Genomic DNA, 15,655 nt, shown 5'->3' with positions numbered 1-15,655 from the left:
TTAGATTTCTGTGTGCTCAAAGCCAAAACTTGAACTCGAAAACTTTAATCAGGATGTTACAGCAAACATGGTAAAAAAATAACCCCTCGAATCATATGAAAAGTACTTTTTTACTTTTCAGTCCAGTTAAAAAATGTAGTGGAGTAGAAAGTACAGATACCTGCTCATGAAGGTAGTGAAGTAAAAGTATCCACTGTAAAATTTACTTAAGTAAAGTGCAGATACCTAGAAATTCTACTTACAGTACAGTACTTTACTACTTGTACTTTATTACCTTCCACCACTTTATTTGAAAATGGCATCACATGATCAGTCTTATATCATTTCGAATAGCAGCAGCCAGCCCTTTGTTCATATATTACATGTGTATGTGGTTTGATACATATTACATAGTAATGGAGTCATACTCAATTCTTACTGTTCACATGAGTGTTAGAGAGTCATCACCTTGAGTGTCTTGCAGTGAGTTGGTATTTCACGTGAGCACTTGTGGTGGGGTAATGTTCACGACCTTTGACCTCTGAGTCTGCAGCTGCTGTCTCAAGTCTAAAGAGGTGCAACCTAATGCTCCTCTGAGGACAATGAGAGCTGCTAAATGTACTGGACATGCTGACCTCACAATGACCTGTCTGTCAGGTTATGGGATCAGATATCTTTCATCGTTTTATAGTTACTAAGTCTGAAAAGTTTTTTATAAACTATGGGCTACTGTTGTATCGATATATCACCGTGAACATCTTTACTTAAGTAATATGCATTTAGTGGTTTGTAGAAATGCAATTGTAAAAATGTTCCTTTTAAAACATAATTTAGAGTGTATTGTTTATAGTTTGTATTGCCATATTGTGATATTATTGTATTGAGCCATGTATCGTGTGTCATATGGACTTGTGAAGGACCTTGTGATTCACAGCTTTAGTTATTACATATGGGATAACAGATTTCTTGAAGGCCAGTGTGGTTTCACGGCATCAGCAGAATGATGGAAGAAGTAATACAATTGAACTAACACTCGGAGGGCAAAGATTTATCATGTATCATATGCCTAAAATTTCAGTTACTCAAATCAAATCTATTGCAGACTCCTAGTGTCCTCAGAGATGTTTAGCAGTGCTGATGTTGTGAGCAGTAGATGGATGGCTTCATATCACAGTGTACCATTGCAGTAAGTGACAGGAGCACAGCCCTCAGGCAGAATTATAACCCATCATTTCCAGGATTGCAGAGCAAACACCTCCAGCTCACTATATATATATATATATATATATATATATATATATATATATATATATATATATATATATATATATATATATATATATATACTTTTTATGCCTTCTTGTTGTACCTAGTCATACATTGATTATAGGCATTCAGAGTTGTGTCTCACAACACGACTACGCTTGGGTACCCTGTGGTTGGTGGGTAGTCAGTCTGATCCACTCAGTCCACTGCACCATTCATTTCAATGTGGAAGAGTTTAATCTTTAAAGGCACAGTGCTTGATTTTTGCTTAAAAACTTGAAAAACAACAATTTTTGCTGCTTTCCAAAGTTACTCTGGTCAGGTGCTGGATGAAGTACTCAACTTTATTACTTTAGTGAAAGTACAGATACAGTGGTAAAAGGTTACTCAGGTAAAAACATCACATGAAAAAAATCTACTTGAGTAAAAGTATGTAAATACCTGTTTAAAAAGGTATTTTAAGAGTAAAAAAATAAAAGTATTTCATTCAAGTACCCAGTTGTAAAATTTACTTAAGTAAAGCACAGATACCTGAAAATTCTACTTAACCCTGGAGAACCCAAGAACCCTTTTCTTCTTTGAAAAATTATGGACAATGCATTAAATTACTGCTATAAGTTCACTGAACACTGAAATATCCACCTTTTCAATTTCAACCCTTTATTCCCTAATTTAGGGAATAAGGCCAAATTTGGCCCTTAAAGAATTGTCATGATCCTGCATTTCCTGTCCTCCTGTGTTCTCTCCCCCTCCCCTACCTGTATGCCCGGAGCTGGGCGGAGTTCCTGACTCCTCCCGCATGCACCTGGAGTGCATCAGCACAATTACCTGCACCTGCTGCCGAGTATATGAGGGCTCGGCAGAAGACACTCCGGGCCAGGTCATCTGTTCGTCTTCCCCACACCACCCTACACCCACTGTTACGACAAGAATATAATTTAACCAAAAGGAATATAAAACATACTTCTAGACATTCTGCAAGCTATTGCTAAAAAGATTAACAAAAAAACACAATCTTACCAACCACTGGTTTGCTGAGAAGATGATTTTGTTTGGGCCATTGTTCAGCTCAACAAAACAGCATGTGGTCATCCATCTTGTCACTAACACTCTGGCTCATTTTAGTTCAATATTCATCTACTAGGTGTCTCTATGCAGGGGTCAGAAGTGACAGTCTGAGCTTTTGAAGTTAAATTTGACTTTTTTTGTTTGTTCATTTTGTGTAACAGCGATTAACTGTGGCAAAATTTGACCCCGTGGGTTCTCCAGGGTTAAGTAAAGTACTTTATTACTTGTACGTATCTTCCACCGGTCCACAATGAGTTTATAAGGGAGTTTAGCTTTTAGAAGCTAAAACTGAGCAGAGTTTTCCCATTATGCTAAAACATCTAACATTCTAACAACACGACTTCCAGGTTCACAGAAGATAAAAAAAATGCCTTATTGTTTAAAAAATTGATACAGCCCCTTTAATATTTTATAACATTTTGACATGGCTTAATTTTCTGATGCACTTAGCTGCTCCAGTCCAGCTGCCTCATAAACTTTCCCAAATCTCAGTAATCCATTGTCATTCTTCCAGTGGCGCCCTCACAAGACCTCTTATTCAGCGCTTTCTTTATCTGCCAATGCAAGATATTTTAGGCCTGGATTTGCAGAAGTATTAAAGAACTTACCAAACTCATCGCCTCAGAAAGTTAATGACCCATTTCTTTGTGAGACAATAATGCTTTGCCAGGCATCGGGATTAGGGTCCATTTCCATAAACTTGTGGATAAGTGGAAAGACGTTTGTGTGTCAACCAGTAGGGGCACGAGAATGAGAATCAAGCACTGAACACTGTTAATCAGCCCCAGGACAGCTGTGGCCAGAGTAGCTTACCACAACTGTTAGTGTTTAACTACTGTAAAGTGCTTTGTTTGTTAAGTAGGAAAAGTATGTATCATTAGTATTGTAAGTTGGAAATGCTTTCTTCAATCGCCCCCTTTTTTTTATTTAATATACCACACATTTTGACACAAAACAGCTGGAACTAATGTTGTGATCTCTTGGAATGAACTCATCTAGGTTTTCTATATTTCAACAGCATGAACGAGCCTCCTTCACACTGTACCCAGGGTCCAAACTAACTTTGCTGTCCATAGAAGCTGGCTGGCATTCCTCAGTCTCTGCAGTGGGACGAGCTCAGCCCTTTGGCCATGAGCTGAAGCGCTTACAGTGTCTGCCCTGTCAGCTTATGTCACTCTAACACTATAGGCCAGGCCGAAGGGAAGACAACTCTGCATCACCGAGCTAATCATCATGAGCGCACACGTTAGAATAAGGCCATGTGTCTGCAAATAGTGCTTGGATTATGTTGACATTGAAGAAGACATATGTTGCTTTAGTCAGACTTTTTTTTAAATGGGGTAAATCTACTTTTTTTTTATTTTTAAATTTTTTTTAGCTTTTCTCATCAAAAACGTGCTTCAAGTGGTGTTCTGAAAAATTCATGCATCTTGTGGTCTCTCCCGGGCACTATTCAAATCCTTCTTATGGTTAAGTATACACAACTGCGTGTCTTGTCTAAGGCTCAGCTCACAGGCCTATGTAACCAGGAGCTCTCTGCAGTGCTCCCCATGCTCCCACCACACGGCCTCTCAGTACTCATCCTCACCCTTCCGAGCAGCAAAAAGTTAAAAACGAAAGTGAAACTAATTACATTTTTTAATACGTTGTCTTTGGCGAATATATTTTTGTTGGCACCCCTCGCTTGTAACAGTGGGGAGTGATACACACAAAACAGTTTACATTTCATATTTTTTATGATTGGGTATCCCCCTGCTGTCTCTAAGGAAATGCCATTGCTTTGCCAGCAATATTCCACAGTATGTCATTAAACATAGCTATCTAGCATTAATAAATTATATGCGTTTTTACTGCGCCAAAATACCTCGAAAACATGCAATTTTACTGTGTAACTTGGTCTTGTAACTTCACTCACCTGTCTCCATGGAGATAGATAAGCTTAATGCCATATTGCAGGTGATGGACCCTCTAAAATGTTATAAGTATTGATTTTACCTTTTTAATCTTCTTGCTAAATACTGTATTTTTTAAATATTAGACTGACAAACCTCATATTATCACTGATATATTACATATCCTCAATACTAACTCCATCCAAAAGGGGGCACTAAAGGGTCAGGGGCAGGAGACATGTAGGCTAGAAGATGTGTCTTCCAGACTTTGTGTTGTTGCTAGGTTCTGCATGTATGTGAGGTGGCAGAATGCACTGTGATGAGTGGCAGAGCGTAGCGTGCAGAAACAGAGGCTAAATTAGCAGGTGCCAGCTAAGCGGGGCTGACAGATTTACAGCTGATCTAGCATTGTTGTCTTGTCTTTTTAGGTCAAGCTGTGTACACTCACTGCTGATGACATCATTATTTAAATGTATGCTCTCCAACAAGGTACACTATACATGTGGCAAACGTCTGTGTGGATTTACTGCTAGTTTTCTATTTTGATGGTGGGAGTTTCCAAATGAATTATTGGTGAAGGCAATATTTTTACAGTGGTTATTATGCCTACAGTCAGCACTTAGTTATATATAACTGTTCATGTTCCATTGTTCATTATAGTAGCTTGAAATGTATGTAAACACTTCAAAAGTGAAAACGTCATACGTATCCATATTTAAAAGGAACATATACAAAAAAAAAAAAAAAAAAAACTTTTGTTGTTTTCCTTCGCATACCCACTGTGCATACTCAGTTGAAGTTGTAATTAGAGAAATTCATACATGCTTAAGTCATATTTATCTCCTTGTAATCAAGACACCATTGCTCTGAAATTCCCTGTTTTCACCAACCACCAATTGAGATAAGTATTTCACATTTTTAAACTTTAAATAATGTCTGGATTTGGAAAACATACTAAACTACACCTCCATTTCCAATGAGGCACTTACGTGCTGGAGCTCTCTCTGCTGTCAGCAATATGAGTTAACATTTAGAAAGTCCTTTTCCTCCATGAATACTATGCTAATAGAGGAATGCATTTGTTGTGTGCACAATTTGACCACAGACTGTGTCCAGTGGTGGTTTATGGCCTTAAAAACTGCCCATGAGAAGTCGGGGTTTTAGCTACAATGCAACTAAACAGCCAATATGCAAACTGAGCTTTTTTGAGTGCTCAGAGAAGACTGCTAATTTGTGCTTAATGTTTTTAGTGTATATTTTGCATTTTATAATAAACCAAAACTAAACTAAGGCAACTTTAGATTAATGGATTATTGAAACAAGTGTGAATGAAACAAAATACATGTTTTTGAAGTTTATGGAGTACATGCAGGCGCAAATTAGCTCTGCAGTTTCAGTGGACTTGTTTCTTTTATTAAGTTGTTTTAGATCAATCTTGCAGTTTACAGATATCCAAAATATAACGTAATGATTCACAGGTGTCATGGATTATAAATATATAGCACAAAAAGAACATCCTACTACTATTGGGTCATATTGTGAGTATACACAGCTCACTGGGGGAGGTGCACCTGAGGACTGAGACAGTGGTGGAGTATGACACATGCAGAGCAGTATGCGGTGCAGGTGGATAAGTAGGCCGCCATACTGCCTCCACTCTGAATGATGAGAGCCTTCGTAAGTGCTTACAATGCACCTGCTACTAGCAGTAACACAAACAACTTCTTACTAATTTCAACCTGGAGACACAAACAAGTAAGTGTGGCGCCATAGAGAGGATATTGAATATAAAAAGTTTGGCGCTTGGACTGGTAGAGATACCAGTGGTGCAAGAAGTAGAGAAAATGAGTTAATACTTGCAAAATGTACTTAGTTGAGCTTTAACCATGTAATATTGTTGGCTCTCCAACAAATATCACATGCCTGGAGTCGCCATTTCTGAGCACTCAAAAGTGCACCGTTTGCATTTTGCTCAGATTGATGCATCACAGGTAAAAATCTAAACATCTCCCATGCAGATTAAGCCCCTAAACCATCACTGAACTCGTTTTGTAGTTCTGTGTTTAAAAACAAAATCACAGCTCGATTAGCATCACATTTCCTTGGCCTCACAGCTTCATTTGTTTACATTCTCATTGTTCATTCCCATTGCTGATGGCAGAGGGAGCTCCAACACCTTAATGCCTCATTGGAAGCTGAGGTGAAATTTATAAAGTGCGTTTTCCAAATGTAGACATTGTTTTAAGATAGAAAATGTGAAATGACAATCCCCAGATGACAAACAGCATGTTTAAAAGGAAATTAAAGCCATGAGAATACATACTATGTGTCCTTTAAAAATATTTCACTAACAGAGGTAAACAGGAAGTGGCTGATAGCTGAAAGTTTGTGGCCTTGGAATGGAATAATCGGGGGTGGGGGGATTGACGAGACAAAGGTAGCAGTAATTGGTACTTCATTAAAATCATGGCATTTTCCAGTTGAAGGTGCACTATATGTAAATTTCTGATGTAGTGTCTCCATAAAGATGTCATTGCTTTGTGTGAAATCAGCGGACATCATCAGGCCTGGTTATAGGTCAGGTCTGTGGAGAGGTGATCCACCTAACAGAAAGAATGTTTTTACAAGGTATTTTTGAGCAATAATTTAATAAATGCAAAATAGATTGGTTTAATGTCATACTGTAGAACATTCTAAGCAAAGCATTAACGGTTCCATGGAGACAAGCAAATGGCAGACCCCCAACTGGAAAAAATACATAGTGCACCTTTAACATTGTTCTTTTCTTGGTTCCAATCTAAAATTAGCTGTGATAGAACAGTGTGGTTGTATTTGACATATTGAAAGAGTGATGTCGCTAGAGTTTTCACCAAGAATGTGGGAACATGGGCACAGTGTCTAGTGTGATCACACTGACTTGACACATGTGAGGAGATGTGCCAGGATCCAGTTACAGCCTGCAGACAACTATTCACAGCTCTAACACAGGTAGATAGAGACATGTGCTGCTGTTGTTGGTCTATTTCTATTGATGGATAGCTGTGAATGTTTAGTTCACAATTATAAGTACTTTTTTGCCCATTTTAGAAGCAAAACAAGTCATTTCACTTTGAAAAAACTGTACTACAATGAGATTTGAGGCCAAAATATTAACTTGTATGACTCGTTACAGACACAAACTACTACTACTGCTACTTAAGTGTTGCATTCTGTTATTTATTTATTGCAGTTCATACTACATCCTTAATGGTAGGCAGGTTATTACAGGGTGAGCACATAAATTCCACTGTGATATTCGTTTTTTGATGTTTGTGGTGGAGGATTCCGTCCATCTGCTTGTCTCATAAATATATTATTGCTTTTGCTGGAATATTCTACAGTATGGTTTGAACTTATCTATCTTTCATTTCCTCATTAGTTCCCTGCTTGTCTCCATAGAGATTGCTTAGTTTTATGCCATTTTGTGGAACATTGCAGGCAAAACGCTAGTGATGAGACTTTCGGCCCTTTTACAAGACCCAAATCTTTCGGATCCATTCATTTCAAAGAGCCATTCAAAAGACTCTCTTTTAGTTTTTATTTATATGACAGAAGCCAATGTGAGAACTCATTTACTAATCAGAGAGAAATGACCAAGGCAAAACTGAGCGCTTACCCTTTGGAATCATTAAAAATCTAAATTCGTTATTACGATGCGAAATATATATTGTGCAGCTCTCATTTGTGTTGCCTACTCTGCTTCTGCGTAGATTCTTCTGTCAGTTAAGTGTTAATAGATACAAAAATGCAGACAAATTAGAAAGAAAAAGATTCAGCTCTTAAAAAATCTGATCCGGATGCAACTGTCACCTTAAGAAACCATTCAAAGAGCCAACTCATTCACGTAGGGCTTATCACTACAAAACACTTGAAATGGAGAAACGAAAGGTCCTAACAATCCACCTAAAAAGTTACTCTGTGCCCCTTTAATGCAGCTTTCAAACTGCGATAGATTACAGTGTAGCATAAATATAACCACTTATAAAACTTTGGAGACATTTTTAGTTTAGAAGCACTTTTGAAACAATGGCACTATTGTCTGAAAATACTTTGTAAACACCTTGAATAAAATTGCAATTAAAACCAAATACTGAGGAGGGATGCGGGGGAAAAAAACAATGCAATTACTCAGAGAAAGAAGCACCTAAAGCTGTCAGGGAGTTGTTTACTCATCTGTCCTGCTCCTCAGCTCGAGTTTAGACAGTGATGGATGCAGATCAGACAGCGGCACTTGCTCTGTAGAGTCCTGCAACCGTATACCAACCTCTTTCACTCAGCACTTTTCTACTTCCCATTAGGAGCCTGGGATTAGGGGCCGGGGAACCTAAGCCCGTCTGAATCCTCCGTGCGGAATTGTTTGGGAATGTCCCCGAGGAAAAGTCGGTGCATCGATCTGGAAACAAATGCACGGAGGCATACACTTCCATTAGCTGTGTACAGGCGAGGGGGAGTAATACCGTCAGGTTACTTTGAGAGGAGCAGACATGGTTTGATCTATGACTTTTCAGGTATCGAACAATGGAATAGGTAAAGGTTTAACAATATGTCTTTGCGTTGTGAAAAATCTAATAGAAGTACTTTTTCAGTTTTAGACAATGGACTCTAAGCTCTGTCGCTACCATTCTAAACCATTCTTTCCCCAAAGACGTGTATTGAATGAATCCGGTGCACTATTCAGCTTGGTAGTTTTCTCTTTGCAGTTTCTCAGCCAACTGGGAATACTCTGCAGCAGCAGAAGAATTCAAAGAGTTTTGCATTGTAGACATTTTGCATTCATGTTCTTTCACTAAACTCTATTACTCCAACTAGCCCAGATGTTTTACTTTAGCAGTGATGCTTGTTAAAGTAATCCCCCATTCGCTTAGGAGTGGTCCATGGTATAAAAGTTAACCCCTCTTGCGTTAAGAAGGAGATGGTCTACTTCAGGCCCACAATCAGTTGTCCATCTTCATCTTAAAGCAACAAATTATTCAACTGAAAATGAGACGATGAGATCTGAAAAATGGGATAGCTTCAAGCTTCTCAAACAAACACTTTCAGATTGATAATGTCTTACAGATGCCAGAATAAACAGCTTGATTTAAAAGAAAATGGTCATATGACTAGGTAGTATTTTTTTTTCCTTCTTCAATCTGACAGCAATACTCTGTCTTAGCTCCCAATGCCCGGTTCATTATTGAGACGTTTTTTAGTTATTGACCCCTACAATCGCCTTTCAGTGTTTTTACTTGTCTAATCCAATTTTTTAAAATAATAGAAACCCTGAACAGTGATCACACTGCACACCCGCGGCAGATCAAACCTCCACTTATCTCTCAGACTCATTTTCAAAACAAACAGTACATTACAAAGTGTTTGCTATGCTATTTTGAGGCTGCAGAAGAGTGCAGTGCTGACATTTGCATCATCACTCGTCACTCACTCATCTGAGTGTGTGAAAAGTGATAAAGAGTTAGCCTGCAGCTAGAGAGGTCCAGAGGACTCTGGACCCCAGTCCGCCGTGCATCTCCATCTCAAAGCCACTAACCACTCCTCTGAAGATAGTGAAGTTCAGATCTTAGCCAGAGAAAAGAAATGGTTTGAGAGAGGAGTTAAAGAAGCTTTTTTTGTTAGGAAAGAGAATCCTTCCTTAAACTCCTGTTCCTTCCTGTTCCTGTTTTATGTGAAGCACTTTGGTCAGCTGAGGTTGTTTTTAAATGTGCTATATAAATAAACTTGAATTGAATTGAATTGAATTGAATTGAATAAACAGAAATGGGGGCCTGAGACATAATCTCTCCCCCATCTACAACTCCATCCTCAGACCCAGAACAATGAGAAAAATAGAAGGGTCGTTAAGGGCTGAATAGGGTAGTTTCAGCTGAAATTGGAGACAATAGCTGTTTACAGTTTCAGTGTAGTTAGCCCCTCCCGTCAGATAGATTTAAAGGCAATGGCCACCAGCATTCTGACCAGAACTGAAAAAGCGGCTTGGATGAGCAGCGAAATGTCTTCACTCCTACAAGATTTGTCCAGTTGACAGATTTAACTTTGTTGTTTGCTATGGATCAGACCTGGATGACTGAGGGTCTACACAGACAATGTACCTAAATATCAAAAACTCTACTCAAAAACTAGCCCAATCAGACAGTCAAACTCAGGCCCACAATCAGCTGTACACCTTCATCCTAAAGTCATAAATCATTATTTTGAAGACAGTGAAATGGAGATTTTAAGCAGGGCAAAGGATTTGAAAAATGCAAAAAAATAGAAAAAAAATAAATAATAATAATAATTCCTTGAACAGAAATGAAAAGAAAATCACTACATACTTAAATATCAACACTGCAGAACATTGAATTTGTTGTTGTCATGGCCTTAGTTTTTACTCCTGTTTACGCTTTGACGCACTGCTCTCTCGTTCCTGCACCCCTCCTCCTTCCCACCATCTCTCCTCCACTCAGCTTTGATTTGCTGATGCCTATGGGGGTTGTATGTACATTAGTGTGTGCTGGGATTTTGGGGCAAAGAAATGTTATCAGCAAATGTGTAGAGGCGTAAAGAATCCTTATTGAATGGAAGTGAAAAGTGCATGCCAAACGTGCTGGCTCTGAACTGCCTATTACACAATGTAATATAATGTGAGGATATAACAGCATCTGTTCTGTGCCAATATCAAGTAAAGAGAAGAACAAAGGGTGGAATTGTCCCTCTGAGACCTTGCACAGTTGTAAGATGCAGCTCGAAGACAGCCTGCCTGATTTAAGTACAGAATTGAATTGAGCAAAGAGCACTCAACAGAGGTGGGTATAGATTTTAGAAAGATGAAAAATTAGGATGGTTGCCAAAGCGGTTAATCATATAAAACTAAATATTATATGTTTTAAATGGTAAAAATCTCGCAGATAACAAGAAGCTGAGACATATGAGCAGTCAATTTTGCAACACAATAGTAGACTTTTTTTTTTTTTAATAACGAATAATTTACTCAACTAAGTATTAAAGTTAATGATTTTGAGTCGAGTTGATTTTGAGTGTAATAGGAAAAATATTGCCAAAATTCTGGTTTTACAAAAAAAAAAAAAAAAGCATTAAAGGCTTCATATTATGCTATTTTCTGATCTATATTATAATGTTGTTTCCTCATCACAGACATACTTGGACTTGTGTTTTGTTTCATTCACACATGTTTAACACACAAACCCGGCATATTTTGGCTGCGTTCTCTCAAAGTGAAAACACTCCATTGCACCTTGTGATGTCATGTCATAAAACAGGAAGTGCTCCACTGTGTTTTTAAACTCCATACACCTTCACTAGAACCATTTGGATAATTTCAGACCTGGAATTTCCAATCTCTATTGAACAAAATCTAAAAGGTAGCGTGAAAACTACCACTTCATGACATCACAAGGTAGAACAGAGCATTTTGAGCTTGTAAATGTAAATGAAACAAAATATATCTCCAGGTATGTGATGTGATGAGGTAACAACGTTCTAACATGGCTTAAAACTCACAGCCGACAATTTTGCATAATATGGCATCTTTAAAATAGAAAAAAGATCATTTGTGAACATAAAATGGATGTTATTATCTTTTAAAATGATCACCATATAGCTTTTGTTGTTTATATACTTACTCACAGTGGAAAGAGTAACCAAATCTTTCATTCAAGTTGCAAAAATATTGATAATGTAAACACATAGCAACCCACCTCTTCATGAATAAATAATCAAAAACACATAATTAGTAGTGAGTATTGATAGCATTTAATCATTTGCCTCTACTTGTGTGGTTCATTCTGCCATTCTATCCTTGGGTAAAACACTATAATTCACTTGCCATGCCTCTAGTGTCTGAAACTGCAAGTACATGAACACTTGAATGCTTCCTTAATGTGCTGTGCTACATCAACTCTCCCACCACACAAACCAGAAAATATACGCAAAGAAAGGTAGAGGATCTAAAACCCCAAAAAACAAGAATTGACAGAAGTGGCTAAGTGTTAAGTGTGACGATGCACCATGCTGTCTCCCTACTGTCTCCTCTCATCGCCTCCTCCTCCCTCTCTCTCGCTCTCTCTCTTTGCGCTCTCTCTCTCTCCATCTCTCCGCTCAGCCTGACCAGCGTGCCTCAGTCACAACACAGCAGCTCTACGGCACTCTTCTCTCTCCTCCTCTTCTCAGTTTGGCATCTCTCCCATTTTTGCATTCCCGCAGCCCATCCACCAAACTCTATGTGCTCATTCTCACAAGCCGGACCTTCCAGCCAACAAGCAATTCTTGAATTTTACTTGACAATGGAAGACTTCTCGTGGGCGAGCAGTTTGTGGAATTTGCTTTGAAAGTTGCTTCGAAGGCAATGCAGACAGGTGCGCAACTCCAGAACTAAACCTAAAGACCTGAAAGGATTCTGATTTGAAGATTTTGAGAATTTAAAAAGTCAACATGCAGGTGTCTATAGCCTGTACGGACCATAATTTGAAGAGAGGGAATGGGGATCACGGCAAACAAAGTGCTACCAGTCCCAACGTGGTAAACCAAGCCCGGGCAAAGTTCAGAACGGTGGCCATCATCGCCAGAAGCTTCGGCTCTTTCACCCCTCGGCACATCTCGCTCAAAGAGTCCACCGGCAAGCACACGGGAATGAAATACAGGTGGGAGCGAGCACTTTGTCAGCAGTCAGGCTGTTGTTCTTACCGAAAGTTTAGTTATATCTTAATTAGTCTTGTTAATATTATGAGTATCTCTTTAGTTATGATTAAGTGCATCAAAAGTGGTACCAAACGTTGAGCTAATGAAGGAGAATTCGGATAGTCTGTTGGGGATCTTGTTTTGCTGCCATTGCGTCATTTCTTGTATTTAGTGTAAAGCTGCACTATGTAACTTTTCTGCTGGAGGGTCCATTACCAGCTTGCCTTTATGAAGAAGAATGAAATGTTCCACAATATGGCATTAAAGTGATCTATCTGGCATCTATATTGTTAAAGGTATTTTCATTGCTCAGACAACTTGAAAAACAGGCATTCTTACTGTGAGCAGGGTTGCCTCTCCACAAATCTGACCTGTAAATTAGCCTGTTGGCATCACGTGCTAGTCTCCGTGGAGATGGTTTAATGCCATACCAATGAGCTTTCCAAACAGAGCAATAATATCTCTATGGACAATCCTTGGTACATTATACACATTTATACTTAGATCAGCTTGCATGGACTGGGACGTAAGGATTTTTACGCATTTTGGTAAAACAATCGATTTGGGGTTTTTTTTCTCCATATTTAGGACTCGTTGAAATCTTTTTTCAAAGCAAGACTCATGATAAACAGTCAGACCTTTGAAATCTTAAGCTTTTGTTGCATACATAGATTGATTTTCATCTTTTTGTTGTTGAACTGAAACACTTTGTTTAAATTTGACTGACATTTGGAGTCTTTGCTATAGATGTTTTTGAATTCACTCAGATGGCCTGCCGTCACATTTCTAACGGGCCCCATCAGAGGCGCTCCTCCTGGGTTGTTGCGGGTTTTGTGCTCCCTGTTTCAAAGCTACGTCCACTTTTACATCATACACAAGATCTGGTTGAAATAAATCTAACTGTGGCCCCCAGGCCTGTCTGTCTGTTATTCAAGAAAATCAACTGTATTTGTGCACTCAAAAATTAAAACAACCCTGTCTTGTAAGAACTTCAAATAACATTTTTTTTGCAATTGTTTTTTTAAATATCAATTTCTTTCAAATTGAATACAGGTTTAATACAAGACTGGTATTCCAACCTAGGCCTCATACTTGTGTACTTTTGGTTATTTTTGGACTATATGATAAGATTTAAGCCATAAAAGGTTGAAGGTTCTATTACTCATTACAGATGCAAAGTACAAACTAGTGTTTCATTCTGCTTATTCATTGGAGCTAATGGTTTTTAACAATATTGTATATTTCTGATCATTTTTGTGGTTTAAATCAGCTTTTGGGTTGTTGTGTCAGTGGCATAAATGAGTTTCAATATTATTGTTTATTGTCTATATTTACTTCAGTGATTTATCATACTTCAAAATATGTTTTTGTGGCAGGTCTATTCAAACCAACTGGCAAGGATATAACACTATATTTTTCACAAATGCCAAAGAAAATAATGACGTTACCTGAACATGTGGAGTATGACAATTATATAATGCAATTTTACAAAATACAGCTTTTGTTACTCCTAGTTTTACTTTAATCAAGAGAAAACTTTGAAAAGCAGCCATCTGGGAATTAAATAAGAAATTGTTGTCAGAAGGGGAACTGGGTTATTTCACCATGTGGGATGCAATAGAAGTAATTAAATAAACAAAAACTAGAGAAGAAGAAGAAAAAAAAATACTACTGCTGCTTCTACTATGCTAATAATAATTCATAAAGTTTTAATACAACTTTACATTTTGGTTTAATTTTTTTCATATATTTTATGAAATAAAAAAATAATAATAACAGTGAAATAGAAAAAAAACAACAACAAACAAACTTAAGTATGAATAAAAACTGAACAGCAACTTAATCCAAGCCAGATTTTATTATGTGGTTGTAACTGTGGGAACTTTTCCCATGGAGTCTTGGCACTCCCTTGTCTCTCCCTTGTCTGTCCCTCTGGCTCTTTTGGGCAGAAGCAGGGACACATTCCACATTCCCAGGCCTGTGGACACGCATACCCCCCTCATGTCCTCATGTCCTGGATTGGCCCTTTCCCAATGGGACCTGCCTGGTACAGCTCCCAGGAGAGGTGTTCAAAAGGAAGCCAGAACAGATGCCTGACTCCCCTCAGCTGGCACGCAGCTTTAACACAGTTTTGTCACACAGCGTACTTTCCTTCATTATCTTTTTGTGAGTGATAAACTGCAGAGAGGAAAAATGTATCTTAGTCATCCAGGACAGTAATTACTAAAAAATGTATGTAATGTAATGTTTTGGTGCAATTTACGTAAGCAAAAGAAAATAGAATTCTGTAAACTAGGCAAAGGTTTTTAGGGATGAATTTGTTTCACCACTCCAAGTAGTTTCTTCAAGAGCTAACTATGAAACTAACACACCCTAGAGTGTTAGTCAGTTGAACTTCCCTAGGGTGTGAATAGATTTTTTTTTTTAAAGGTGCTTAAAGTAACTTTTGTGGTGCAGGGTCCAGTGGAGGCTCTGAGGTGGTATTGCTTTGTGTGTAATGTTACATAGTATACCATTAAACTAATGTATCTTATTCATTAATTTAAGTATTTTATGGTTAAAACATGCATATGCCTTAAGTTTATTTTAAAGGCCAATTCATACATAGGCAAGGCAAGTTAAGGCAAGTATATTTCATCCATCCATCTTCTTCCGCTTATCCCAAACTGGGTCGCAGGGTCAGCAGTCTAAGCAGGGACTCCCAGATTTCCCTCACCCCAGACACGTCCTACAGACCT

General features: G+C 38.2%; 1 protein-coding gene across 2 annotated transcripts in view; it reads left to right on the top strand.

Moving 5' to 3' along the window:
• Positions 1–15,655, top strand: part of kcnab1a (potassium voltage-gated channel subfamily A regulatory beta subunit 1a) — a 153,667-nt gene that overhangs the window by 38,070 nt on the left and 99,942 nt on the right. Inside the window, exon 1 of one of the 2 annotated variants that reach the window (XM_055226156.1) lies at positions 12,360–12,880. The exons of the other annotated variant lie outside the window; for it this stretch is intronic. Within the exon in view, the coding sequence (XP_055082131.1) occupies positions 12,672–12,880 (209 nt within the window). The 5' untranslated portion in view covers positions 12,360–12,671. Of the gene's footprint in view, positions 1–12,359; positions 12,881–15,655 lie in introns of those variants that run through there. 2 annotated transcript variants of the gene reach the window in all.

This window comes from Periophthalmus magnuspinnatus, chromosome 13 (assembly GCF_009829125.3).
Source record: "Periophthalmus magnuspinnatus isolate fPerMag1 chromosome 13, fPerMag1.2.pri, whole genome shotgun sequence".
In the NCBI taxonomy this organism is placed as follows: Eukaryota; Metazoa; Chordata; class Actinopteri; order Gobiiformes; family Gobiidae; genus Periophthalmus; species Periophthalmus magnuspinnatus.
The sequence above is the reverse complement of the archived record's forward strand: the minus strand, read 5'-3'. Positions and strand labels throughout refer to the sequence as shown.